Source organism: Eublepharis macularius, chromosome 4, assembly GCF_028583425.1.
Source record: "Eublepharis macularius isolate TG4126 chromosome 4, MPM_Emac_v1.0, whole genome shotgun sequence".
Classification (NCBI taxonomy): Eukaryota; Metazoa; Chordata; class Lepidosauria; order Squamata; family Eublepharidae; genus Eublepharis; species Eublepharis macularius.
Window position 1 is genome coordinate 170,781,114 of NC_072793.1, and position 24,839 is coordinate 170,805,952.

Consider the following 24,839-nt stretch of genomic DNA (forward strand, 5'->3'; position numbering starts at 1 on the left):
AGGCACCTTGATTCCCAGAGAAACCTCAATGGCGCATTTTGTGAGTCTTGAAAAGCAGAAGTCAGACCATCTAGAAAGTTGGAATGTGATGCATATATAGTCCAATACAGATGATGATAGGGCTGCCAGCTCCAAGTTGGGAAATTCCTCGAGATCTGGGGGGTGAAACCTGGAGAAACCTGGAGTAAGTGGGGTTTGGGGAAGGAAAGGACCTTGACATGGCATAATTCCATAGAGTTCACCCCCAAAAGTAGCCATTTTCTCCAGGTGAACTGATCACTGTGGCCTGGAGACCAGTTGTAATTCTGGGAGATCTCCAGCCACTACCTGGAGGCTGGCAACCGTAGATGATGATTAAAAAGTTTGGCAATGGGGCTGTACTACTGAGGGTCAAAACCTTTTAACGGAGGGTCAAAACATGTACTTACTCTTTACAACCTTGAGCGATCAAAGTTGAACACGAGAGGGAATCTTGGGGCCTGGAGTTCCACTTTCTCTTCATATGCTTTAACCAACCTTAGATAGTGGTTGGAAGACTTACAGCAGTAGTCAAAAATTTGTTTTCAGAAGCCAAGCTTTATTATGGAGATTGTTAGGATATTTCCACATGACCTAGCAATGTAAAATTTGGTAGATATAAAGTCCATGATGCCCTGATTATTGGTGAGAGGAGGAAGGAAATTAAAAACGGGATAATAAAAAATTAGAAAAGGTACTTTTCCACTAGTAAGAGACTTGAAGCGTCCGTATAAGGCACACAGATGGATTACGTCTGAAATGGGACCTTTCTCTCTTTTTCTTCAAAAGTGCCCATTCAAAAATGGTTGATCCCATCATAGGAGGATGATTGACTAACCAGAAAACATTTTGTGGTTGTTGTCTCCCTCCATCAGCCTTTTTGTAATTGGTCCTGCTTCCAATGGCAGCCATTTTGTGGTGTCGCCCGCAGCCCTTTCTCAGAATTCCAAAAATGCCCACAGGTTCAACAAGGTTGTGGGTCTGTGATGTAGAGGATTCTGGGGTAACTTCTCATTTCTTTTATGGAAAGGGTGCCTTGTAGGTTCAACATTGGGGTCACCAACCTTAAGGAGCCTGTGGGTGCCTTTGGAATTCTGACAGGATGGTGGGCTCATCCACAAAATGGCTGCCACGGGAAATGGAGCCAACCACAAAACGGCAGCAGCAGGAGGTTGAGCTAACTGCAAAATGTCAGAGAGTGAGGTTATTCATAACACTAATAGTAATTCTTCACGATTTCAAGCAGAAGCTCTGTGTAACAGGATGTCTTTTAAAATGAACATCGTGTTGTAAAACATTTTCTTGCTAATACACCATATCTTCATAGGTTTGTGAGGTCCCAGGGCTGTTCCTCTGGTCCTTTCCCCCAGCTGGCCAGGCGAGTAGCAGCAGAGGTAAGAGGTAGGGAGCAGGGGATACCCCACTGGGGGACTGACAGCCATGCAGTGATGATCCTTGTGCTGTGAAGGCAGCTATTGTCAAAGCAACATTTTAAAAGATCTGCACAATCAATTAGATCTCCCAATAGCCAATCAGAAGCCCTGCAGGGCCATATGCACTTCCTAAAAACACTTGGCATGTGATAGGAAAGGTGTGTAGATGCCATGGTGCCCACGGGCACTGTGTTGGGGACCCCTGTTCTTCATTTTGGGGACTGCACTGTCTCTGTACTAGGGGATGATTGTGGCTGGGGGGCTGTATCCCTTGAAGAGCTAGGGTGGGGGGCAAGAGTCTAGCTCCCTCAAGTGGAAAATGTTGGCCTTCACTGGCTATAAAGCTTACACATGTCAAAAAGTGTATGATCTAGAAATATTCATAACTTATACAACAGGCATGCTCTGGAGCTATGGCTGTCAGGAAATTCCTGGATATTTAGGGGCAGAGCCTGAGGAGGGTGGAATTTGGAAGGGCAGAGAGTTCACCGTCTGAGGCTGCCATTTCCTCCAAGTAAACTGATCCCTGTAGCCTGGAAATCAATTGTAATTCCAGGAGAACTCCAGCCCCCACTTGGGAGATTGGCACCCCTAAGTAGGGGAGCCCTGATCCTCCTTTGTCAGGCTGCTCAGATTCTAGAGCCTCTTTCCACCCTACAGGCAAATGATGTCACTGTCAGATGATCTCAGCAGTTTGGAGAGGGAGTCTTTGCCCCCAAAGCTGAACAATTTCAAGCTCAATTTCTATCACCTTCATGGGTTTCCCTATGTGGTAATGGGGAAATTGCCCCACGATCCTCCTCCAACTGTGAGCCTATAAAACACTGGCCCGTTTCTGAGAGGAAGGAAGGAAGGAAGGAAAATGAAGTGCAACTCTACACTTTCAGTCAGTGCCAAGTAAACCTCAGGGATGCACAAATATGCAATTTCCGCCCATTTATTCTCATATTTACCCAATCACTTTTCTTCCCTAGATTTTTCCATTTCATTTGCTTCTCTTTTGTGACACAAGTCATAATGCCTTTTCTGTTTAAAAAAACATCCATTTCCATAGCAATAGTTCTACTGATCCTTCAAAGTACGGTCAGGTAAAAACAGACAATTGTTTTGTCCCAAACATGTCAGAAACTGAAATTTTCAAATCAAAACAGTGTATTCACTATGCTGGCATTAAAGTGTTGGAATAGTACCTGGGAGAACCAAGTTCGAGTCCCCACTGTGCCACGGAAGCTTGCTGGGTGAGCTTAAGCCCAGCTTGCTGTCTTAGCCTAACCTAATTCACAGGATAAAGGGAGAAAGATGTAACAAGACTCTCTGGGCTGCCACTGGGGAGAAAAGTGGAATGTACATAAATAAAAATAAAACAATTGCTAATAGCCTTACATGACATTGCTCAGGCTGTGGGTCTCCCCAATGCCTCTTACATCACAGGTGCGCCTTGGAGTGGGAAAATGAAAGGTCATCTCTGATTTTTTGCTCAGAAGAGCACTAGGGAGGTGAGAAATAGCATCTTGCAAAGGGAAGTGGAAGCAAAGCAGGTCTGCCAAGAGCCTGCATCGACCTCAACGCAAAAGATTCCCTCTGAGAACACCCCCCATCGTCCAAAGGAGGGCTTTCTTACACAGGTGATAGGTGTGTGTGTGTTATAGGCCATCAAATTGCGAGTCCCAACATACAGTGAACCTATGAATTGTCCTCCAAAATATTCTATCATGGGCTGTGCAGTTCAAAGAGATGATTCAATAAAGGGATAAGGACTGTACCACTGTGCACTGTCTGCTACTGTCACTTATATCATGTGAAATTGGTTCTGTTTTGTTTCAGCATTGCTTCAGCTCTGTATTAGATTTCTGCTTGTTTTCAAGTTTCTGAAATGTATACCCTATTGTATTGTTACACCTCCTTCCTTACTCCCTCTCAAAATGCCAAACCAAAGAAGGAAACAGAGACCTCTCGGGAACCTTAGGAGAAGAAAGGATGGAAGGAACCTACCAATGGAGTAGATAAGGGAAAAAACCTCTCTAGGAATCCAGATTCTCCAACTCTATGACTTAACTGGAAAAGACAGCAAGAGCTGTTTCACTGCCAAAAAAGTACCTGTAATGATTTCTGGTCAAGCAAAGGGTTAAGGACTCCTATTAAGGATTCCAAAGAAAGGCTTACAGCTGGTGCTGAAGTCCAAGCTTCTGTGGGCTGATTTAGCTGTTTCCTTCATCAGGTATGAGAGAAAAAGGAGACAGGTGTACTATTTGGCTCTCAGACCCCCAGAATAACTCAAGCCCTGGGAATTTTGTAACCCTATTCCCCCTCTGCCTTCAGCCATGGGACAAAGAAATGCTCTCAGGGTTGGATGCAGCCTATGTCTTCTTAGTTGTCCATTCCCATTCTATAGGTTAAGAATAAATAAAGAATGCACCTTTTGAGAAACATGGTATGACTTTTATTGTTTTAGAACCTCAAGTGTCCGCAAAGGCGTATCTGCAAGACAGAGAACCACACCATTCGTAACAGCACATGGGGGGGGGAAATGCTGCTCCTTCTTAAAACCATAGGAAACAATGAAGAAAGCATGGAAGCGTCTCAGCAAGCAGAGGGAATACAGTTTGCTAACCTTGGACACAATCTCTTAGTACCAAACAAATAACAGCCAATAAGGGTGGCGTTACCACTGAACAATGGGAATACTGAAAATATTTGTAATCAACTTTTCTGGTCACTGCAATGGCATCTACACATGCCACTTTATCCTGGCAAGAATGGGGAGGTCACCTGATCTTTGGAAGACAACATTTATGCACTGTACATAATTAGACAAGTAGCAAATTACTAGGATTGCACATTCAGTTGAAGTTTTTCCCACTCTAAAAACATCTATACATTGTCTAAGTGTTCGGATGTGCACAGCACGTACTGCACAGAGGCTGAATGTTTTGGTCATATTCTGAGCAATTTCTCCATCTTTTAGTTAATAAGGCTCGAACACTGAGACAGCATTGCCACAGTTTCTACTCCGAAAGGATGTCTTGATGTGAAGTAAGGTGAGCATCTTTCCCACATTCTGAACATTTGTATGGTTTCTCCCCTTTGTGGATCTCTTGATGTGAAGCAAGATAGGTGCTCCAGCGGAAGCACTTGCCACACTCCAAACATTTATATGGTTTCTCCCCTGTGTGGATTCTCTGATGTGCCTTCAGGCTAGATTTACTGCAAAAGTTCTTGCTACAGTAGGAGCAAATGTAGGGTTTCTCCCCTGTGTGGATTCTCTGGTGTGAAGTGAGGTGTTCACTCCGGCTGAAGCTCCTTCCACAAACCAAGCATTTATAAGGTTTCTCTCCTGTGTGGAGCCTTTTGTGTGAAGTCAGGTTAGTGCTCTTACTGAAGCTCTTTCCACACTCCAGACATTTATGTGGTTTCTCCCCAGTGTGGATTCTCCGATGCGCGTTAAGGCTTGATTTTGTACAAAAGCTCTTGCTGCAGTCCAAGCAGTGGTACGGCTTCTCTCCTGTGTGGATTCTTTCATGGGAAGCACAATGGTGCCTCTGGCTGAAGCTCTTCCCACAGTATGAGCATTTGTAGGGTTTCTCCCCAGTGTGGATTCTCTGATGTCTTTTAAGTCTCGGCTGATCAGAAAAGCTCTTGTCGCAATTTGGGCATTGATATGGCTTCTCTCCCATTTGAATCCTTTGATGCGATGCAAGGTTTATGCTCCAGCTGAAGCTCTTCCCAAAAGTCAAGCTGGAGTTTGTTTTCTCCCCCGTGTGGACTCTCCAGTGTGCATTAAAGCTAGACTGACGGCAAAAGAGTTTCCCACAGGCAGGACATTTAATCCATCTTTTTCCTTTGTGTTTTTTTGGCTGCGTGCCGCCACCATCACTAGCAACAGGCTCTTTCTTCCATTTCTCCATCAGTTGCTCTCCTTCTTGCCTCTCTGGTCCTTCTGTATCCCCAACACTCTCTTCTGTCTCTTCACACTCTGCTGTTTCCGATGAGACCCTGCTTGGCTCTCCCTCACGTTCACAATCCCACATGTCGTCTCCTGCAACACAGAAAGAAAGACACTGAGACCATAAGGAAATTTCTACCCTAGGGAGATCTATTTGTCTCTCTTTGTCATTGTCTTCCACAGTGCGGGAAGACTTTGGGGGGAGGGGCATTTGCTCACTTTCTATTATTGGATATCCTCCCTGTTTGTTTTTTTGTTTATGTTGTTTATAATCCACCTTTCTCACTGATACTTAAGATGAATTCTATAGTGTAAGTCAATATGATCTACAGCTAAGTCATGCAATAAACAATGCAATAGAGTTTGGATAGCAGAGAATTTGAAAACAAGCAAAAATTGGATAGAGAGCTAAAACAATGCCAAAACAAAGCACAAGTATGACAAATTAAATGATGCAGAAGTTACATAGTAGGAGCATATGTGCAACAACCAACAGTACATAGTAATATAGTCTCCAGTTCCTAACACTTTACCAAAGTGTCTCTCTCAACCATTTCCTTACAGTACAGACCTCCTTTGTTTAATTCTTTTAAATATGTTGTGTGTGGGGTGTGTGTGTTTTAAATGCTGTGTTTTAATGTTTGAAATGTTTTAATGTTTGCTGACTTGCGAACCCTGAGTTGGGTTGCAAGGTAGCCACAGAAATGTTTTGAATGAATGAATGAACGAATGAATGAAATTGACAGAAATCCAAAGGGAGGAGGGACGGAAGGATTGTCAGCAGTGGAAGCTCCACTGAAAGACTTCTTTTCCACAAATGATTTGTCTAAGTTCTCCCTTTAAAGCCATTTCAGCCAGCAGCCATCAACATTTCCTATGGCAATGAATTCCACAGGTTAATTCTGCTTTGTCAAGAAATTATTTCCTTTTGTCTGCTCCGAACAGATTGCCCATCAATTTCACTGGATGTCAGTGAATTCTAATTTTATGAGAGAGGGAGAAAAAGTTCTCTCTGCCTGCTTTCTCCACCCCATAAATAAATTTATAAACCTCCACCATGCTGTCTCCCCTGAGACCTTCTTGTTCCTCAAGTTTAAAAGCCCCAAATGCTTCAGCCTTTCCTTATAGGAAACGTGTTTAACTCCCACAGCAGCTGGAATTATTGTTTGCATATTATTAGACATCCAATCTTTGCATCACTACCCCTGTGAGAAGTTTCTTCTTTCCCCATAGTCTCAAAAGTTCTGGAAATTTTACATCACTGCTTCAGGGTCTGACCAACTCCAGGCCTGCTTAGCTTCAGTAAGGGGGTTGCATTAGGTCCCCGCTGCTTGTTCCAGACCTGGGCCTTCTTATGATTCGTCAGAGATTTCAAGGATTCCTCGGTATGAAAATCAGACACAGCAGACAATTTGACTGTTGTTTTTGGCTGTCTTACCAGCCAATGTTTTCCCTCTGATAACTCAAAAGCATCAGCAGATAGAGGAGTTGGGGCGAAATTAAAAGATACATAAAAGCTTACCTTCCTATTGTACCTAAACCCATTTTACTGCTTTAACAACACCACATGTATTATTTATAACTTACTTTGCATATACAATAGTGTGTATGTGAAGTGTCGTCAACCGGCAGATGACTTGTATAGATCTCTCAAGGGGGTTTCAAGGCAAGAGAGGAGCAGAGGTGGGTTGCCACTGCTTTCCTCAGTGTAGTGACCCTGGAGTTCCTTGGCAGTCTCCCATCCAAGTACCAATCAGGGCTGACCCTGTATAGTTTCTGAGAGCCAACAAGATCGGGCTAGCCTGGGCCTTCCAGGTCAGGGCATATAAAATTGTACTATTGAACATGTTTATAGAATGCCTGGTTTTCCAAGAAGCAAAACTGCAAGTATGCCCAATATCTGAGACAGGGAACCAAAAACTGCCACTTAACGGAGGTATATTCATTTGCTGTCTGAGAGGAAGGAAAAAATAGCAGTTGATATTAAAAAAACAAGCTTTGTGGTAAAGCAGTATTTTATTTGGCCAGAAACCACCCCATACTGCTAACACATTTGACTATCAAGTTTATGCTGCTGGAAACACTGAACTCTTTAATAATGTACTATCAATGCATTAAAACCTATTAATTGTTGCTATCACCTTCAAGCCATAAACGTATCTTTAAAAATATGTTTGCGTGAGCGCATACAGTATACATAGGAAGAGGGGAAGGGGGTATGGTATAGCTTGATCTTATCGAATCGTGGATGGAGGACCACTAAGGAAATGGTCATGACCTTCTGGGACATTAAAATCTTTATGAGGCACATTCCAAATGTTGTCTTGAAGGAAATATTTCACTCATTTCAACAGAGAAAATGAGTGAAGATTCCCCCCACTCACTGTTCCCCCAAATTTCTGTGGAAAAATTGTTTAATGGATTTCAGGAAAAAATGGTGGGGAGATGCTTCTCCTCCCAGGCATTGACAACTGTAGCCTAGAGACCACCAAGGAACCTTCTGGCACCACCTCAAGTTCCACAAGCCGAAAGTCAAGATGGACGGACACCCTGCCTGTCCCAGGCACTAGACAGTAGAGGCTGGAGCATTTCAGGGAAGGCGAGTAAGGATTGCCTTCCTACCTGCATTCTGTGGCCCACTGATACATCATGAAAGAGAGATGTGCAATATGAATGAACACAAGAAGCTGCCTCGTTCAGACCACTCTAGCCCAATCCTGTTCATTCTTGACGGGCAGTAGCTCTCCAGGGATCCAGGAAGACAAAGATCTGTCCCCAAACCCTTGGAACTAGAGATGCCAGGGACTAAATTGGGGGCCTTCTTCCTGCAAAGTGGCTGCTCTGCCCCTAAGCCCTAAAGGAAGCTACTGGCTGCCTGCTCCCGAGTCAGTCCTTCGGTCTGTCCAGGTCAGTATTCTCGCCTCTTGACAGGCAGCAGCTCTCCAGGGTCTCAGGCTGAAATCTTTTACATCACCTCCCACCTCATCCCTTTAACTGGAGAGGCTGGCGATTGAACCTGAGACCTTTCATAAGTCAGAAGCTGCCTTGTCCAAAATCAGACTACTGATTCACCTTGTTCAGCGATGCTGGCACTGATTGGCAGCAGCTGTTCTGGATCTCTGGCACAGAAAGGCCTCTCCCAGTACTGTCTACCAGAGATCCTTTCAAGTGGAGATAGCAGAGGCTGAACCCAAGCACCAGCATCTTCTCAAGATTACCAAAGTGGGAGGAAAAATTACACAAAACGTGAGAGGTATCAGGACCGTTACCCACCCCAATAACATCAGAGGTGGTCTTGAATTAGGAACCGTGTTCACAGAAAGCTTCAGTTTGGTGTAGTGCTTAAGAGCGGCAGGACTCTAATCTGGAGAACCGGGTTTGATTCCCCACTCCTCCACTTGAAGCCAGCTGGGTGACCTTGGGTCGGTCACAGCTCCTTCAGAGCTCTCTCAGTCCCATCCACTTCACAGGGTGATTGTCGTGGGAATAATAATGACATACTTTGTAAACCGCTTCGATTGTGTGTTAAGTTGTCCTGAAGGGCGATATATAAATAGAATGATGATGTTGTTCATGCAAAACCAGGCGAAACTTTACGAACCCAAAGTCCTTACCCAGCTGCTCCCCGTGTGAGCTTGTATCTACTTCATTCACCTCCTGCTTGGCCTCTCCACACAGTTGCCTCATCCCTGAGTCCGATGGAGCCTGATCTGCCTTGGAAAGGGGGTCGGCCACTGCCGGTGTCAGCTCCTGAAATGAAAGGATCCCTTTTCAGTACAGAGAGGCCGAACTAAGGATGATAGCAGGCCTGCAAAAGGGAGACGCCTGGCTGGTGTGATGCACTAGGCCTTATCCCAATACCTGCAACTGCAGATAGTGGGAATTAAGCCCAAGATCTTTGGCAAGCAAAGCAACCCTTGCCACAGTCCCTTCCCAAAAGCTGCCTCGCTCCCTAAGGACTGTCCACCAGGAATGACATCAGTCCAAGGCAGGGAAAAGTCATTTCTAACCTCTATTATTTGAGATCCTCAAATCAAGCATGTCGGGGACTGAACCTGGGACCTTCTGCATGCCAAGCAAATGCTCTGCCACGGAGCCATAGACGCTCTGAGACATAGATGCATGTTAGACTCAAGGCTCTAACGTGAAAAGTCCATTCTTTTATGTATCACTTTTTATGTAATGCTGACTTGTTGATAGCGTGTGGCTGATAGAAGACTGCAACAAATAAAACTGAACCGAATATTAAAAAACAACCACCAATAAAGCCAGCAGTTCCTGTTTCTGGCTTCTGTGGGCCAAAAGGCACAGTGCTGTGTAGTGGTTAGAGTGTCAGCCTAGCATCTGGGAGACCCAGGTTTGAACACCTACTCTGCCACGAGAGCTTGCTGGGTGGCCTTGAGCCAGTCACCTACACTCAGTGTAACCTACCTCGCTGGGTCGTTATGAGGATAAAAGGGAGGACAGAAGAACACCGCAAGCCACCTAGGATCCCCACTGGGAAGAAAGGCAGGGTATAAATGAAATTCGAAAAGCCCCCCAGTCTTGAAACTCGGGTTGCCAGCATTTTTACATAGCTGTTGCTCCCTTGCTTTAACAGCAAATTAACCTTTGTGGAGGCCAACATAGGAAACATCACCTATCAAGCAGCTATCAAAAGCACAGAAGTAGGCAAATACTCCCTACCCCAGCAATCCGGAATGCTCAAGATATCTGTGATAAGTCTCCCTTACCTGTGGCTCTTGTCTCTTCTCGACAGCCTCCCTTTGCAGCTGCAGGAAATCCTCAGCCAGGGCCACCGCTTGGGAGCAGCTCTCAGGGCCATGCTGCCTCACCCATTTCTGGATCTCTGGTGGGAGGACAGTCAAGAGCTGCTCTAGGATCAGCAACTCCATGATCTGCTCCTTGGAGTGCCTCTCCACCTTCAGCCACTGATGGCAAAGTTCTTGGAGTCGGCTGTAGAGTCCTCTTGGCCCCTCGGCCTCCTGGTAGCGGAAATGTCGGAAGTGTTGGCGCCACCTCTCCCTAGTGAGGGTGTCCCATTGCAAGATGGCTGCTTTCACTTTCCCATAATCCTCTCTGTCTTTGGCCGCCAAGGTGTTGAAGGCCTGCTCTGCTTCCCCACTGAGGGCTGGCATGAGTTGGGTCACCCACTCGTCCTTGGGCCACCGGCAGGCTTCGGCCACCTGCTCAAAGGAGGCCAGGAAGGCTTTTGTGTCATCCCATGGCGTGGGCTCTCCCAGCAACTGTGGAATTCTCCAGCCTGTATGAGGGGACTCTACTGTCTTCAAGAACTCCTGCCACTGGGTTTCCCACTGCTGAAGTGAACCCTCACCTGGTTCCTGTTTGACCTGTCCCTCAGGCCTCCTCTGCACAAATCCCCCAATACTTTCAATCCGGGTGACAGGAGGGGCTCTTCTTGAGCCCCCCGATTCCTCCCCCAGCTCAAAGCCTGCTGCATCTGGACCCTCCACTTTGAAACCCGGCTGCATCCGTTGTTCCAGCTCCATTGGGATCTGAGGGCTGGACTCTGGTTTTCTCTCCTGTTCCGTGGCCACACTTTGTGTCTGGCTGAGGCAATCTGTACCCCAGGACCAAACTCTTCCCTAAGGGAAAAGAAGAGAAACATATGAGAAGTGAGAAAGAACATACGCAGGACTTCAAGTGAGCAACAAGGAGAACTTTTGCAAAGCACAGAGAACATGGTAGCAACCCTCCAGAACACTGATGGCTACTGGGGAATACCTTTGAGGTGCAAAGCGCAGGATTGAGCGCAAAAAAATGAATCCTTGTTCCTGTGGGGTGTTGAAGGTACCCCATGAACAGTCTTGCCTTTCATTTTAGAAGTTTATCGGTTTATTTTCGAAAAAGCAATGAGGGTCATCAAACCCATCACTTTGAATACACTAAACCGATCAATAAACTGGTCTTCACAGGAAACAACAACAACAAAAAGAAACTCTAATGTGACACTGAGAGATCTCTGTCTTTTGGTGCTACACCTCTGAAGATGCCAGCCACAGCTGCTGGCGAAACGTCAGGAACTACAATGCCAAGACCACGGCAATACAGCCAGGAAAAACCACCACAACCAACAAAAAGAAAGCTGCACCATGGTCAGCAACCTTCTTAAATTAAAGCACCAAGCTACATCAAGGGAATTTTTACTCTCAAAAGATTATACCCTGGAAATCTAGTTGGTCTTTAAGGTGCTACAGGACCAACATGGTTACCCACCTGAAACAAACTACATCTCCAGGTTAGGAAATTCCGGGAGATTTGGGGTTGGAGCCTGGGGAGGGCGGGGTTTAGGGAGGGGAGGGAACTCAGTGAGGTATGATAAGAGGAGAATGATGTAAGCCACTTTGAATCCCCATTAGGGAGAAAAGGCCCGCTATAAATGAATTAAATAAACATAAATAATAATGCCATACCGTCCACCCTCCAAAGCAGCCATTTCCTCCAGGGAGCTTATCTCTGTAGTCTGGAGATCAGTTGTAATTCTGGGAGATCACACTTGGAGTTGGCAACCCTCAGTCAGCCCCACAGAATTACTTTTAATGCAGAAGGCAACACCCCGCCCCTCCCCTGTTGCCCTATCTTGTGGGGAGGAGGAGAAGGAAAGGAAGGGGAAATCTCTCTTCTTTCCTCCCACCCTGGCAGGGATTTCCTTGTTTTGCTTCTGAAATTGTAAAAGTTACTCACCCTGATCCCCCCCAAACCAAAGAGAGAGGAATATGCAGGAGAAGCAATCCCTCCAAGGGGAAAATTTACATTCAAACGAGCAGCTAGGTTGGGGGGGGGGGAATGGGGGGTTCCCTTCTAGGACTCCACGCTCTATGTCTCCCATAGACTTGACAACCAAACTCCCAGACTGGTACTTCCTGCCTCTGCAGGCGGAGGTTCCTAGCTGCCTTTGTTTTGCTGCTCAGCTGCTTGCAGGAGGCGACCGTGGGGGAAACGAGAGACTTTGAACTTGGCAACAGAGGGCTTGTCCGTGCAACATCAGTCCCCATCGAAAAGTCGATACACAGCCAGGAATTCATCCGTTCCCCACATCAAGTCTTCTCCTGTGGGGTGTGGGTGTGCTCCATTTAAAAATGCTAAGCAAAATTGCCCTGCATTTGCCACTTTGATTGTTACTGTCCCCACTGGGGGAGCGGCTGACACAATACCCTTTTAATGCAGCCATCCTCGTATGAGGTGGAGGGGTAGGATGTCTCTGACAAAATGCCTTCTACTAGGGTTGCCAACTTCTAAGTTTGACCTAGAGATCTCCCAGAATTATGGCTGATCTCCAGACAACAGAGATCAGTTCTCCTGGAGGAAATGGCAGCTTTGGTGGGTGGCCTCTATGGTGTTATACCCTGCTGTCCTCTCCAAACCCTCCCTCCCCCAGGCTCCCCTACCAAATTTCAAGGAATTTGCCTACCTCCAGGTGGGGGTTTGGTCTCCAGGTCACAGATATCAGTTCCCCTGGAGAAAATGGCTGTTTTGGCAGGTGGACTCCATGACATTATGCTCTGCTGAGGTCCCTCTCCTCGAATCCTACCTTCCTCCATCCCCCAAATCTCCAGAAAGTTCCCAACCCCGAGTTGGCAACCCTCGCAACTGTACTTTGGCCAAACCAGTGGAACCCAGTCTTAATGATGTATTCACGCCCCTTTTTGTTCAATTTCCAGCATCCGTGGCTGTTCTAGAGTTCTACCCAACCCACAAAATACCTTATTCATTGAAAACACATTTCTGCAGTAATGATAAATCTAGATAAACTTGTCTTCCCTACGCAGCTGAATTCAGCCAAGCTTTGTGCCCTATTCCCTTCCATGCAGACATAGCTGGACTTTTACAAGTACATTGATCAAGCAGAATTAACCAGTGAGTGTTCACACTTACAGTAACAGAACAGGGTCTGGGAAATCAAGGTCCAAATCCCTACTCTAGCTACCTTGGACCAGTCACTGTCTCTCAGCCTAGCCTACCCCACAGGGTTGTTCTGAGGATGAACATGAGGAAGAGAGAACTCTATATAAAATTCTGAGATCCTTGAATGTATGTTGATCCTATGGGGGGCATTGTTGACATCACAAATCTGTAACACAAGAAGGGGTTCAGCGCGTGCACGTACCCACTTCTCTTTGTGGAAATCTACCACCCGATCTGATGCAGTCTTGATCTACTATTGCTGTGAGGATGAGTTTTCAAGGAGGGAACCGGAACAGCAGTCAGAGACAGACTTAATCCCCCACCTACTGGTTTCTATTTAATTTCTGGGAAAGGGTAGGAGTCTTTAAAATCCTACCTTTTCCCACTCCATATGTCTGATGAAGGGAGCTTTGCATCTCGAAAGCTCACACCTGGGAAATCTACTTGGTCTCTAAAGTGCCATTGGACCCAAATCTTGCTTTTCTACTATAGACCAACACAGCTATCCACCTGAAAGTATTTAGTTTTTGTTTCGTAAGCCACATTGGGTTCCCAATGAGGAGAAAATTAGAATATAAATGTATATTCTAAATAATCACATCATGCTATTGTGCAATAATGAGCTGGATCTAGCCAGCTTTTTCAAACAAATAACTCTATTTCCTCTCCTGTCCCACCCTCACGTGACTTTTGTCCAGACAGACTACAGGTATTACAGGACTCCTCCGTGTGTTCATACACACTTTCTGCATTGTTTATGATATCTCATCTCTTACATTGTTTTGATGGCATTCTAATCTGCCTCTAGTCTCAGCGGGGAAGGAAGCCTATACATTAACATGGTTATACCTCTTCCACCATGGAGATGCAACAGCTAGAGATTTGGGTTTCTCTGACTGTTCCAAACCAGTCATTACTGCATCCCGGATTGTTGTCTGCATGGATGTGTGCAAAAAGAGCAGGCTCCCCACTTCCCCCTTTTCAGCTCTGTATATCAGTATAAGCTCAAAGTGGGCAGCTCAGGGAAGAAAGAGCACAGAAAGTCTTTCAAAGCCCAAATGCAAATTGTAAAAAACTATTCTATACACAAACCAACAGCTCTTGCAGAAATCTCCAAGGTGAAGTACAGAACAAAGAAAACCAAAAGAAAAATACAGTTCCTTGCTATCTCAAATTTACACCACCTGGAATCTTTTCCACATGGGCCTAACAAGAAGCAAAGATGGCTTTCTGACCCATATGTTAAGGGGTCTCAGGAATCAGGGAGTCCTTTTGGGACCAAACACCAAAAAAGGTGCCCATTCAAACTCCCTTCCAAAGGAGGTTTTGACCCAAAATGGATTATACCTCAGACTTCTAGGGTGCTTTCCATACAGCAATGTTTTACTGTGGAGTACAGATAGTGGGTGGGATGCAAAGGAGGAAGGAATAATAATGACTAGACCAAATTCTCCACCAATGGCTTGACAGCTGTCAGGTCATTTTGACAGGCAATGGTATTTGCCCTAAGGAAACAGAGGCCTTGTGCATGGGGCCATAAGTTTAACCTTCACACAGATCGCTTCCCATTATGGTAAAGAGTCCAGTAGCACCTTAAAGACTAACCAACTTTATTGTAACATACGTTTTTGAGAATCACAGTTCTCTTTGTCAGATGCATGTTAGACTAACACGGCTAACTCCTCTGGATCTTCCCATTATATAGCTTCATAACACAAAGGGTAACAATGTTCAGGTGGAGTTTATCATTGCAAGACTGCCTCATTCATGTCTGTGGACATAAGAATGTTGTTGCTGATCATCTAGACAGTTCTAAACACAAAGTAACTGGTCTGTAACCTGGACAATGGGTTTATATGGATGTCTTTACAATATATAACAGTAGAAAAGAGCAAGATACATCTGAAGAAGTGAGCTGTGGCTCACGAAAGCTCATACCCTCCCATGAAAGCTCGTACCCTCCCTGATGATAGAGCTTCCATGCTGTGAGAATAACCTGGTGGCTAATAAGACTATAGTTCTGATCCTTTGTTCTCAGGGAAAAGGATTGTCAACATATTCTCCATGTGGATTCTATGATGTTCAGGCAGCTCAATTATATTCCTGATATTTTTGCCACATGCCAAACATTTCTACAGCTACCCCCACCCCAGATTTAAATTCTATGATGCAAAGTAAGGCTTGAGATCTAACTGAAGCTCTTTCCAAATTTTTAGTATCTCTTGTGTGTGAGTTCTTTGATGTTTAGTAAGATTGCCACTGTCATTGAAGCCCTTTCCACACTCCAGGCATTTATAAGGTTTCTCCCCCGTGTGGGTTCTTTGATGCTTAGTAAGGCTGCCACTGTTACCAAAGCTTGTTCCACACGCGATGCATTTATAAGGTTTCTCTCCTGTGTGGATTTTTTGATGATTTGCAAGGTGGTCACTTCGAAAAAAGCTCTTCCCGCAAGCTAAACAGTTATAAGGTCTCTCTTCGGTGTGAATTCTTAGATGTCTAGTAAGTTTCTCAGTATCACGAAATCTTTTTCCACACTCAAAGCATTTATAAGGTTTCTCTCTTGTGTGAATTATATGCTGTTTAATAAGGCTGCTGCTGTCACTGAAGCTCTTTCCATATTCCAAACATTTATATATTTTCTCTCCTGTATGAATTTTTTTATGATTAGTAAGGTGTTCACTCCGAAAAAAGCTCTTTCCACACTCTAGGCATTTGTAAGGTTTCTCTCCTGTGTGAGTCCTTTGATGCCTAGCAAGTTTGCCACTATCACAGAAGCCCTTCCCACACTCTAAGCATTTATAAGGTTTCTCTCCTGTGTGAATTCTCTGGTGTCTAGTAAGTTTACCACTATCACAGAAGCCCTTTCCACACTGCAAGCACTTATAAGGTTTCTCCCCTGTGTGAGTTCTCTGATGCTTAACAAGGCTGCCACCATCACAATAACTCTTTTCACATTCCAAGCATTTATAAGGTTTCTCTCCTGTGTGAATTTTTTTATGCTTAGTAAGGCCACCACCATCACGGAAGCCCTTCCCACACTCCAAGCACTGATAAGGTTTCTCTCCAGTGTGAATTCTTTGATGCATAACAAGTTTGTCACTATCACGGAAGCCTTTACCACATTCAATGCATTTATAAGGCTTCTCTCCTGAGTGAATTCTTTGATGCTTACTGAGGCTGCTTCCGTCACGGAAACCCTTTCCACACTCCAAGCATTTATAAGGTTTCTCTCCAGTGTGAATTCTTTGATGCTTACTGAGGCTGCCACCATCACGGAAACCCTTTCCACACTCCAAACATTCGTAAGGTTTCTCCCCTGTGTGGATCCTTCTATGTAAATTAAGCTGTTCATTCCTACTAAAGCTCTTTCCACAATCTAGGCATTTATAAGGCTTTTCTCCTGTGTGAATTCTTTGATGTCTAGTAAGTTTGTCACTATCCTGGAAGCTCTTTCCACACTCCAAGCATTTATAAGGTTTCTCTCCTGTGTGGGTTCGTTGATGTAAATTAAGCTGGTCACTCCTTCTAAAGCCCTTTCCACACTCAAGGCATTTATATGGTTTCTCTCCTGTATGAACTCTTAGATGTATCTCAAATTTTGATTTAAAATTAAAGCTCTTTTCACACAAGGGGCACTTATATGTTCTGTTTTTCATCTGTATTTGGGGGAAGATAAGCATTTCATGAAAGTTTGTGTTCTCAGTATCAACCGATGTAGCCATCCGCTTTTCTTCGTGTTCAGTTTCTCTACTCTGCTCTCTCTTTGGTTCATGTTGGTACTGAGCACTGTCTTCCACTACAAGGTACTTGAGTCTTTCCACAGACACTCTGTTTGTTTCTTCCTCCTCTTCCTCAGTCTCACAAACACCTCCCCCTGGAATAAAGAGAGAAATTTGATAAGTAAGTCAGTGAGTAAACTCCAGGTAGCTTGCACTGTAATTAAGGAATGGTGCTTTCCCCAACCAGATCTGGGAGACCAAAAAAACCTACTGGAATCTACAGCAACAGGCCAAGGCGTTCTAAAGAAGGAAAGGGAGCTCCCCCAACATGGGAGTCAAAAGGTAAGGGTGTAGAAATCATATTCTTCTTCCCTGGTGCCTGTAGTTAGTTTGTCATCCTCAGAGGAAGAGAGCCAGTTGGAGAGGGAGAGAAAAGAAAGACTATCTATGGTTTCCTGGGACCACCACCAGAAAGGATTTTCCACCAGCATTTCCTACCTGTGGTAATTTTTTAAAAAATTCTGGAGATAGAAATCTGGGTATAAACACACTCAAAATTAAATTGTTAACTAAGGGATAAGATAAACCAAAAGGAATGAGACAGTTTTCATTTTAAATGAACAAGAAATGAAGAGCATTCAGCAAAAATAAAATAAAATTATGAGGTAAATATAAGCAGAGAACTTTGAGAAGTGGAGTGGCATTATTAAAACACATGTGAGGGTAAGTAACTCTAGTCTCCAGGCTAGGGTTGCCAGGTCCAGGCTGGGAAATTCCTGGAGATCTAGGGGGTGGGGAGAGGCCTGGAAAGAGCAGGGTTTGGGGAGAGGAGGGTCTCAGTGGGGTATAATATCATAGAGTTCACCCTTCAAAGCAGCCATTTTCTCCAGAGCAACTGATCTCTGTTGCTTGGAGATCAACTGTAATTCTGAGAGAACTCCAGCTACCACCTGAAGGTTGGCAACCCTATTCCAGGCTGACTAACTCTTTGTGACACTCTTGATCACACAACTACGTGTACTCCACAGCTCCCCTAGCTCAGATTCAGGACAGTTCCAGTCCCAAGATTGTGTCTTTCCCTCTCTTCTTTTATGCTTTGCTTTCCTTTTCCAACCCTTTCCCAACTTCTCTTACTCACAACCTCCAACTCCTAACTGACTGCAACTGTCAGTCTTAAACTCAGCTGTGATGGGTTGTTTCAAACCACCACTCTCATTGGTTCCTCTGTTAAAGGGGTAATTTTCACCAGGCACTCCTCTCATTCGTTCTTATATCGCTGGGGTAATTTTCACTTATTCTGCTTTTCACTCTTGGGGTTTCCCACTTTCTCATGGGCAAATGTATCATATTAAATGTATGTTACTTAAAAAGTCCAAATGGAACTTGCAAACCTACAAGAATAATAATTTAGGCAATGTCTAAGTAATAAATTCTTAAGACCCAACAAACATGTACAGGGTCATTACAATAGGATATGATAGAATTTATGGGTTATAGGTAGATTCATCAGAAAGAGCACCTCTGGCCAAAGGCTGTACAGACAGCTTCCATGGTAGACTTCAGATTTAAACACAGGCCTGTCACCCATCTCCTAGTCTAACCACTACAACGTACTATACTACACCATACATTTTTATCTTGTCCATATTTCCCACCAAAAACGAACACATAGTGAAACCATTTTATATATGTTGTCTCTTGCACGTTTGATTTTTAGTCTAATTATCTCAGTTAATTATCCATTTTTAATAGTTGTAGAACACCACCAAATCTTTGCAGTACTCATTTGAGCTACTCTAAAACTATTGCACAATGAATGTAAGAGACATCATCTTTCACAAAACTATATAGTATATACTTCGGATCAAAAGGTTGTTTGAGCCTGAGAGACTGTTCATTTCTATTGTAACTTTATTTCAAAAGATGTGGTGAAACCATGATATGTGGGGAAAAACCTACTGATATGCAGACTTCAACCATTCGTGGTAGTTAATTTTGTTCTCCTTGTGGGGAGATTTAGAATAATTTTGTCTTATATTATTTAATAATTTGGGGTCCATTGAGAAATGACAGGAAGGGGAAGGTGGGCTGATTTGCAAATCCCACCCCCCAAACAACCCAATATCTTTTAGATCTTTATAAATTTGATAAAGTTACAAAAGAAGAAGAAATTGAGGGTATCAGAGGACAATTTCTGCTGTTCTGTTTACATTTGTGCATAATTGTTTATGGGAATATTTTCTAAAATTAAAAAGGCAATATCTACATCTCTGAATATGTAACTCTACCAAGCCAAGAAGTGTAGTAGAACTGTAGTAGTGTAGAGACAGCCAGTTTGGTGTAGTGGTTAAGAGTGCCATACTCTAATCTGGAGAACCAGGTTTGATTCCTCACTCCTCCACTTGAAGCCAGCTGGGTAACCTTGGGTCAGTCACTGTTTCTCAGAGCTCTCTCAGCCCCACCCACCTCGCAGGGTGATTGTTCTTGTGGGGATAATAATAACATATTTTGTAAACCGCTCTGAGTGGGAGTTAAGTTGTCCTGAAGGGCGGTATATAAATCGAATGTTTTTGTCAGGCCATGACGCACTCTCTGGCTCTGATGGTGGCCACAACACTGGCTCTAGTCAGTCCAGCAGGCCACACTGAACACTACTTTAGCTGCCACCCCAACCCTAGAGGCCTCCAGCGGGGGTAAGTACCAGGGCGAGCCTCACAACCACATATTGCTGTTTAGTGTTTTCATTCACGCATCATCCCAATGGCCACAATTTGTACCTTTAGCATCTATGAAAAAAGAGCAAAGGGCACCTTACCCAGAGAGGCCACAACCCCCCAGTTCTCCATCATGACTTCCCTGTGCAGGGCTCTTTGGCCTGGATCCAGCAGGGCCCACTCAGCCTCGGTGAAATGCAAGGCCACCTCCTCAAACGAGACTGGACACTGAAAGGAGAAGATTTTCTCATCACAGATCACCCCAGAAAACTGGATGGAGATGGGGGGCGGGGGGAGTTCTTATGGTCTTGCAGGATGCAGAGCTCCGTGTGAGTAAAGGGAGCAGGGTCCGGACCCTTTCTTGCTCAAACAGCCCGCAGATCTGGAAGCAAAAACCCCTGGGACGGGGGTGGAGGGAGGCATAACTCCCCTACCTGGACTTGAGGTCCTGCAGCCCTTTCTGTGTCTCTGCCAAGATAACAGCTCAGCAACGTCTCTCCACTGCCTGCAAGGGAGACAAAATTGGAAGAGCGTTACGCCTGGGCGCACCCTGCCTATTTCGTCTGCTTGTTTGAGTCCCACTTCACACCACCCCCTTTACCAAGGTTGTGAAAACTCACCCTATGTACACTTAACAAAATTTGTAATAATTTTTAGTAAACTGCGGGAGAGGCTGAAGAGAAGCACCAGATACCTATGAGCCTTGGGAGTGTTATAAATGCTGCTGACATGTTTCAGGTTTCTGTGAGACTTGAAACTTGCCCTTTAAACTTTGGAGATCAAAACCGCAACAATATCCTTTCTGGATAAGATCAAAGGGCCACTTAGTCCAAGAACAGGCATGCTATTCTCCTGCCAGCAGGGCCCTCCTTGCGTCTGGGCTGGAGGAAAAAACGAGGCGGAACGTTGCACCACACATCGCTGTCACGTCCGGCCAAAACGCCCAACGTGACGTCGGTGCATCAGTTGACGCTCTGGCAACTCTTTGGTAATACTAAAGAGTTCCCGGAGTGTTGGCTGACATGCTATGACATCCAGGTTTTCAGCTGGACTCAACAACATGACATTATGTCCACCCCTTGCCTCACCGCCAAAGCTCCCTAATCTCCCTAATTTAGCATACTGTTTCCCAAGTGGCCTGCCAAACACCCTTGGAAAGTCTTTAGGGCCGCACAAGCCAGATTATCCCACTATTATTGGCCCCTAGCAACCGGTTTTCAGAGGTATGCTGCCCTAGAACATGGAGGTTCTGTTTATTCGCCATGTTGAATAGCCGGGTCCGTATTTGCCTCCTTTTTATTTTTGAGCCACCTTGAGTCCCTCTAATGGAAGGAAAGCGAGATAGAAATATTTCAACTGAGGTGAATGAAACTAGAATTGCCCCCCCTTGAATTCTGAGGCACCACAATTAGTGGCCATCATCGCTACATACTGTCTCGGTGAGTTCCACAGGTGTATTTTATATTGTGTGAAGAAGTGTTTCCTTTTTTCCTGCCCTGGACCTTCTAGCCATCAGCTTCACTGGGTACCCCGATCCCATCTGGGCATGAGGAGTCCTTACCGCACGAGAGGGCATCTTGGGTACGCTCCTTGGTCTGCACCCTCAGCCATTCTTCTGGCTGGGCTCTGTCTGTCTCACAGACGTTAGTTTCCATCTCCAGGGACGGCCCCCACATCTGAAATAGCAGTGAGGTAGGTTGGTAAGAGGAGGAGTGGCATGGGCAAAGGGGACTGTCATGACCTCCTCTGACCAGTTCTCTGACCAGATCAGCGATTCAGAACTGGAAGGGTCAGAGGACAAGCATGGAGCGCAGCAAGGTCAGGCGGAGCTGACACTGCAGAAGCACCAACGGACCCCACGCCAGAGACCCCTCCGCCAGCACCTGCAACCGAGGCCCTGGCTGACCCTTCCCAGCAGCACCCAAGAACACCCCAGTGGAGCCTGCAAATGAACTCTTGCCTCCTGCAAGCACGTCCACGCCACCTGCCTCAGAGACCACCACTGGGATCCCATCAGGCAGGAAATGAACCTGGGCTCAAAGCCCCTCCAGATCTTCTTCCACACCTAGAGAACGGTGGTGGCAAAGAGCTCAGGGAGAAGGTGAAGTACAGGGCTGGCAGTATGCCACATCCCTGCAGACACGGATGGTGAGACTTCCTTGCAGGACCATGGCTGGACAGAGCAAAACCTCCTGAGCCTCAACACCTGCTGGCAGATGCACCTGAGCCAGATCACTCCTCAGCCTAGTTAGGGTAAGGCTTGGCAGGGCTTTAATGCTGGATCAACTGGTTCGCTTCATGCAAGCCTCGTCTTCCAACTCCCTCACAGGCCAGCCAAGTAATCCACACCCAAGGAGACCAGCCAACCAGCTGCAAGACAGGGACGGATCCTGCCCCACTCCCCGTCTCTGCAACCCTTCTTCTATGAGCGAAGCCATTTCAACCACAGTGGCAAGAATCAGGCTTCTCTTCCAACCCCGGTCAATTACCTGGAAGATCAAGAAACTGTCTAATAGAAGAAGGCTCTTAAATCTCTCCGGTGGATTAAAACTTGGACAAATATCAGGAAGAGAAACTTTCGGATAAGGTCAGATATTGCTTGAATTCTAAAGCATTTTAACTACTTGGAGGAACCCTCCCCTCACCTGCTCTGCCTGTCTCTTCTCTGCTGCCTGACTCAGGAGGAAACCTTCAGCCAGGGCCACTGCCTGGGAACTGGTGTCCGGCCCGCATCCTCTGACCCAGCACTGCATTTCCTGGGGCAGGATGGCCAAGAACTGCTCCAGGATCACCAGGTCCAGGATCTGCTTCTTGGAGTGCCTCTCTGGCTCCAGCCAGCGGTTGCAAAGTCCGTGGAGCAGGCTGCAAACCTCGCGGGGGCCATCAGCCTGCTGGTACTGGAAATGCCGGAAGCATCGGCGATGTTCATCTGCGACCACGTTGCCCTGAGGCAGGGTACCTGGCACAGGTCCGTCCCAGCATTCAGCCGGACTCCCCACCTTGATCGGAAGGAGGCCCCTCCTTAGTCTCTTGCCAGTTCCAGGTCCTTCCGGGTCCCGCTCTTCCATCACCTGCCCCTTCTACTGGGTAGCCTCCGACTGCAGAGAGATGTCTTTAATCACTTGGCTAGGAAGAGAGCCTTTTCCTTGGGGGAAGGAGAGCGATACGTCAAAGAGTAACAAAGAACACAAAAGGGAATGGAGATGCAACCTCAAACGTCACAAACCTTCATATGATCAAGAGAGACATAAGAATTCCCCTGGTGGGTCAGAACAAAGGTCCCTGAAGTTTGCGGGCCAGATTTAATATCATTTTGCTGTATTATATATCAAGCTTTTAAAGATGTGCCTGTTTGGACCTTTGGGAAAGTAAACAAGCTCTGGTTGGCTCTGTAAGGATGTTACAAACATGGCCTTTGGTTACTGTGGGTCAGTCTGTGCTAGAGCCTAGGTCTCAAGGTAAACTGGAGCCCAAAAAGGACCGAACGGCAGGCGACGCTTTTTGACCTCAGCAGCCCCACAGTGTTAGGCAATAGCTCAGTCCAAGCAGCCAGCAGAGGGGAGGGGGCAGAGGCGTGTCAGTGTGAAGAATGAGCAGCTGTGATGGGGAGACGGAACAGAAAAGCACACAAGGGCCTACCGAGATTTGGCTAAAGGATCTTGAGGCTCAGGAATGGATTCTCGGGATGTTTGATGTGGGATTGTGGATTTGCCACCCTGCTTCCATCCATGCTGACCTCTGCCTGTAGACTGGTCATTAATAGCAGATACTACAAAAGATCCAGTCAATCGGCCTGTTACTGACCACAAGGCCACAAAGACACACCGTTGCCCTGCTGTTGTTTGGCCAGTGTAACTCTGATGCTGGCATAGAGTGGGGCTGCAGCAGGGGTGTGTTTCTGGGCTTCTCGTTTCCCAAGGGGACCTTTGCCTGGGGCCTGCATCTCTCATCCCTGGCAAAAGTTAAGGCTGCCGTTCCTTAGTCCTCCCACCCAAAGGCCAGTGCAGGAAGGGCATTTGGCTTTCTGTCATGGCTGCCTCTGCCAAGTGAGCTACAGAAGTGGGGAGATGTGGTTGGAAAAGCCACGTTTCTTGCCATTGCCCCTCTTGGCCTTCCTTATGTGGGTGGTGGCATGCTGGTGGGGGGGGCATGGCCACATCAGGATGCTCCACCCCCTCTCCATCCCTCACAGAGGCTGTCGCCTTGTGCTGTGATTGGTGGGTGTTGGTGGTGTTTCCATGGACACCATGGGGGTGGGGAGGTTGCTAGGCTCTCTGCACCTGGGCAATGGCTGTTTTAACAATTTTCTCTCCTCTGCTGAGAAGGCCTTGGATACCTACTTGCAATCCGGCCCCTGCAATGCATCAGCGTCTTCGGATGGGGCCGTTGTGGATTCCAGTTCAGTCAGGAGTGTCCCCTCCCCACCCGCCTTATTTTACTCATCAACACACACACACACACACACACACACACACACACACACACGTTTTTTTCTTGCAGACCAGCAACAAAATGCCACTTTATTTTTACTTCATTTATATCCCACTTTTCTCCTCCCCTCCATTTCACATCCTTGTGAAAGAAGCTAGGCTGAGAGTGTGTGCGTGGCCCAAGATTATCCAGCAAGCTTCTAGGGCAGAACGGGGATTCGAACCTGGTTCTCCCAAATCCTGGTCTGTCACTCTTGCCGCTACACTACACTGGCACTCAGTTTCATACATTTAATTGTTCTTGTATTTAAAGACACTCCCCACCTCCCACGCCCCCCAAATCTCCCATACACAGTGGAGCAAAACCCATGCCTGGCACAATTGGTAGCCGCCAGGTAGGGCCTGGAGACCTCTCGGAATACAGCTGGTCTCCAGACCACAGAGATCAGTTATCCTGAAGGAAATGGCCGCTTTTGTGAGGGGCTTTATGGCATTATACCTGCTGAGGTCCCTCCCCAAACCCTAGGCTCCAGGAATTTCTCAACCTAGCGTTGGCAACTCTAACTTGGGGAGCAGAGGAATCAACCATGGCTGAGAATACCACCAGCTGTCCTCCCTTCCAAGATATAAACACTGCTTATCCTCCAATGGCTTAC

At 46.1% G+C, this 24,839-nt stretch overlaps 2 protein-coding genes across 2 annotated transcripts in view; both read right to left on the minus strand.

Annotated features, from left to right (window-relative positions):
- Window positions 1-12,184, minus strand: part of LOC129328664 (zinc finger protein 721-like) — a 68,240-nt gene extending 56,056 nt beyond the window's left edge. Inside the window, exons 1-4 of the mRNA XM_054977878.1 lie at window positions 12,100-12,184; window positions 10,128-11,000; window positions 9,009-9,144; window positions 4,507-5,487 (exon numbers count right to left, since the gene is read on the minus strand). Coding sequence (XP_054833853.1) covers window positions 4,507-5,487; window positions 9,009-9,144; window positions 10,128-10,904 — 1,894 coding nt within the window. The 5' untranslated portion in view covers window positions 10,905-11,000; window positions 12,100-12,184. The remainder of the gene's footprint in view (window positions 1-4,506; window positions 5,488-9,008; window positions 9,145-10,127; window positions 11,001-12,099) is intronic.
- Window positions 12,185-14,909: 2,725 nt separating this feature from the next.
- LOC129327826 (zinc finger protein 287-like) overlaps window positions 14,910-24,839 on the minus strand; it is a 34,358-nt gene continuing 24,428 nt past the window's right edge. The window contains exons 7-11 of the mRNA XM_054976579.1: window positions 22,399-22,833; window positions 21,315-21,429; window positions 20,188-20,258; window positions 19,855-19,981; window positions 14,910-17,194 (exon numbers count right to left, since the gene is read on the minus strand). Coding sequence (XP_054832554.1) covers window positions 15,483-17,194; window positions 19,855-19,981; window positions 20,188-20,258; window positions 21,315-21,429; window positions 22,399-22,833 — 2,460 coding nt within the window. The 3' untranslated portion in view covers window positions 14,910-15,482. The remainder of the gene's footprint in view (window positions 17,195-19,854; window positions 19,982-20,187; window positions 20,259-21,314; window positions 21,430-22,398; window positions 22,834-24,839) is intronic.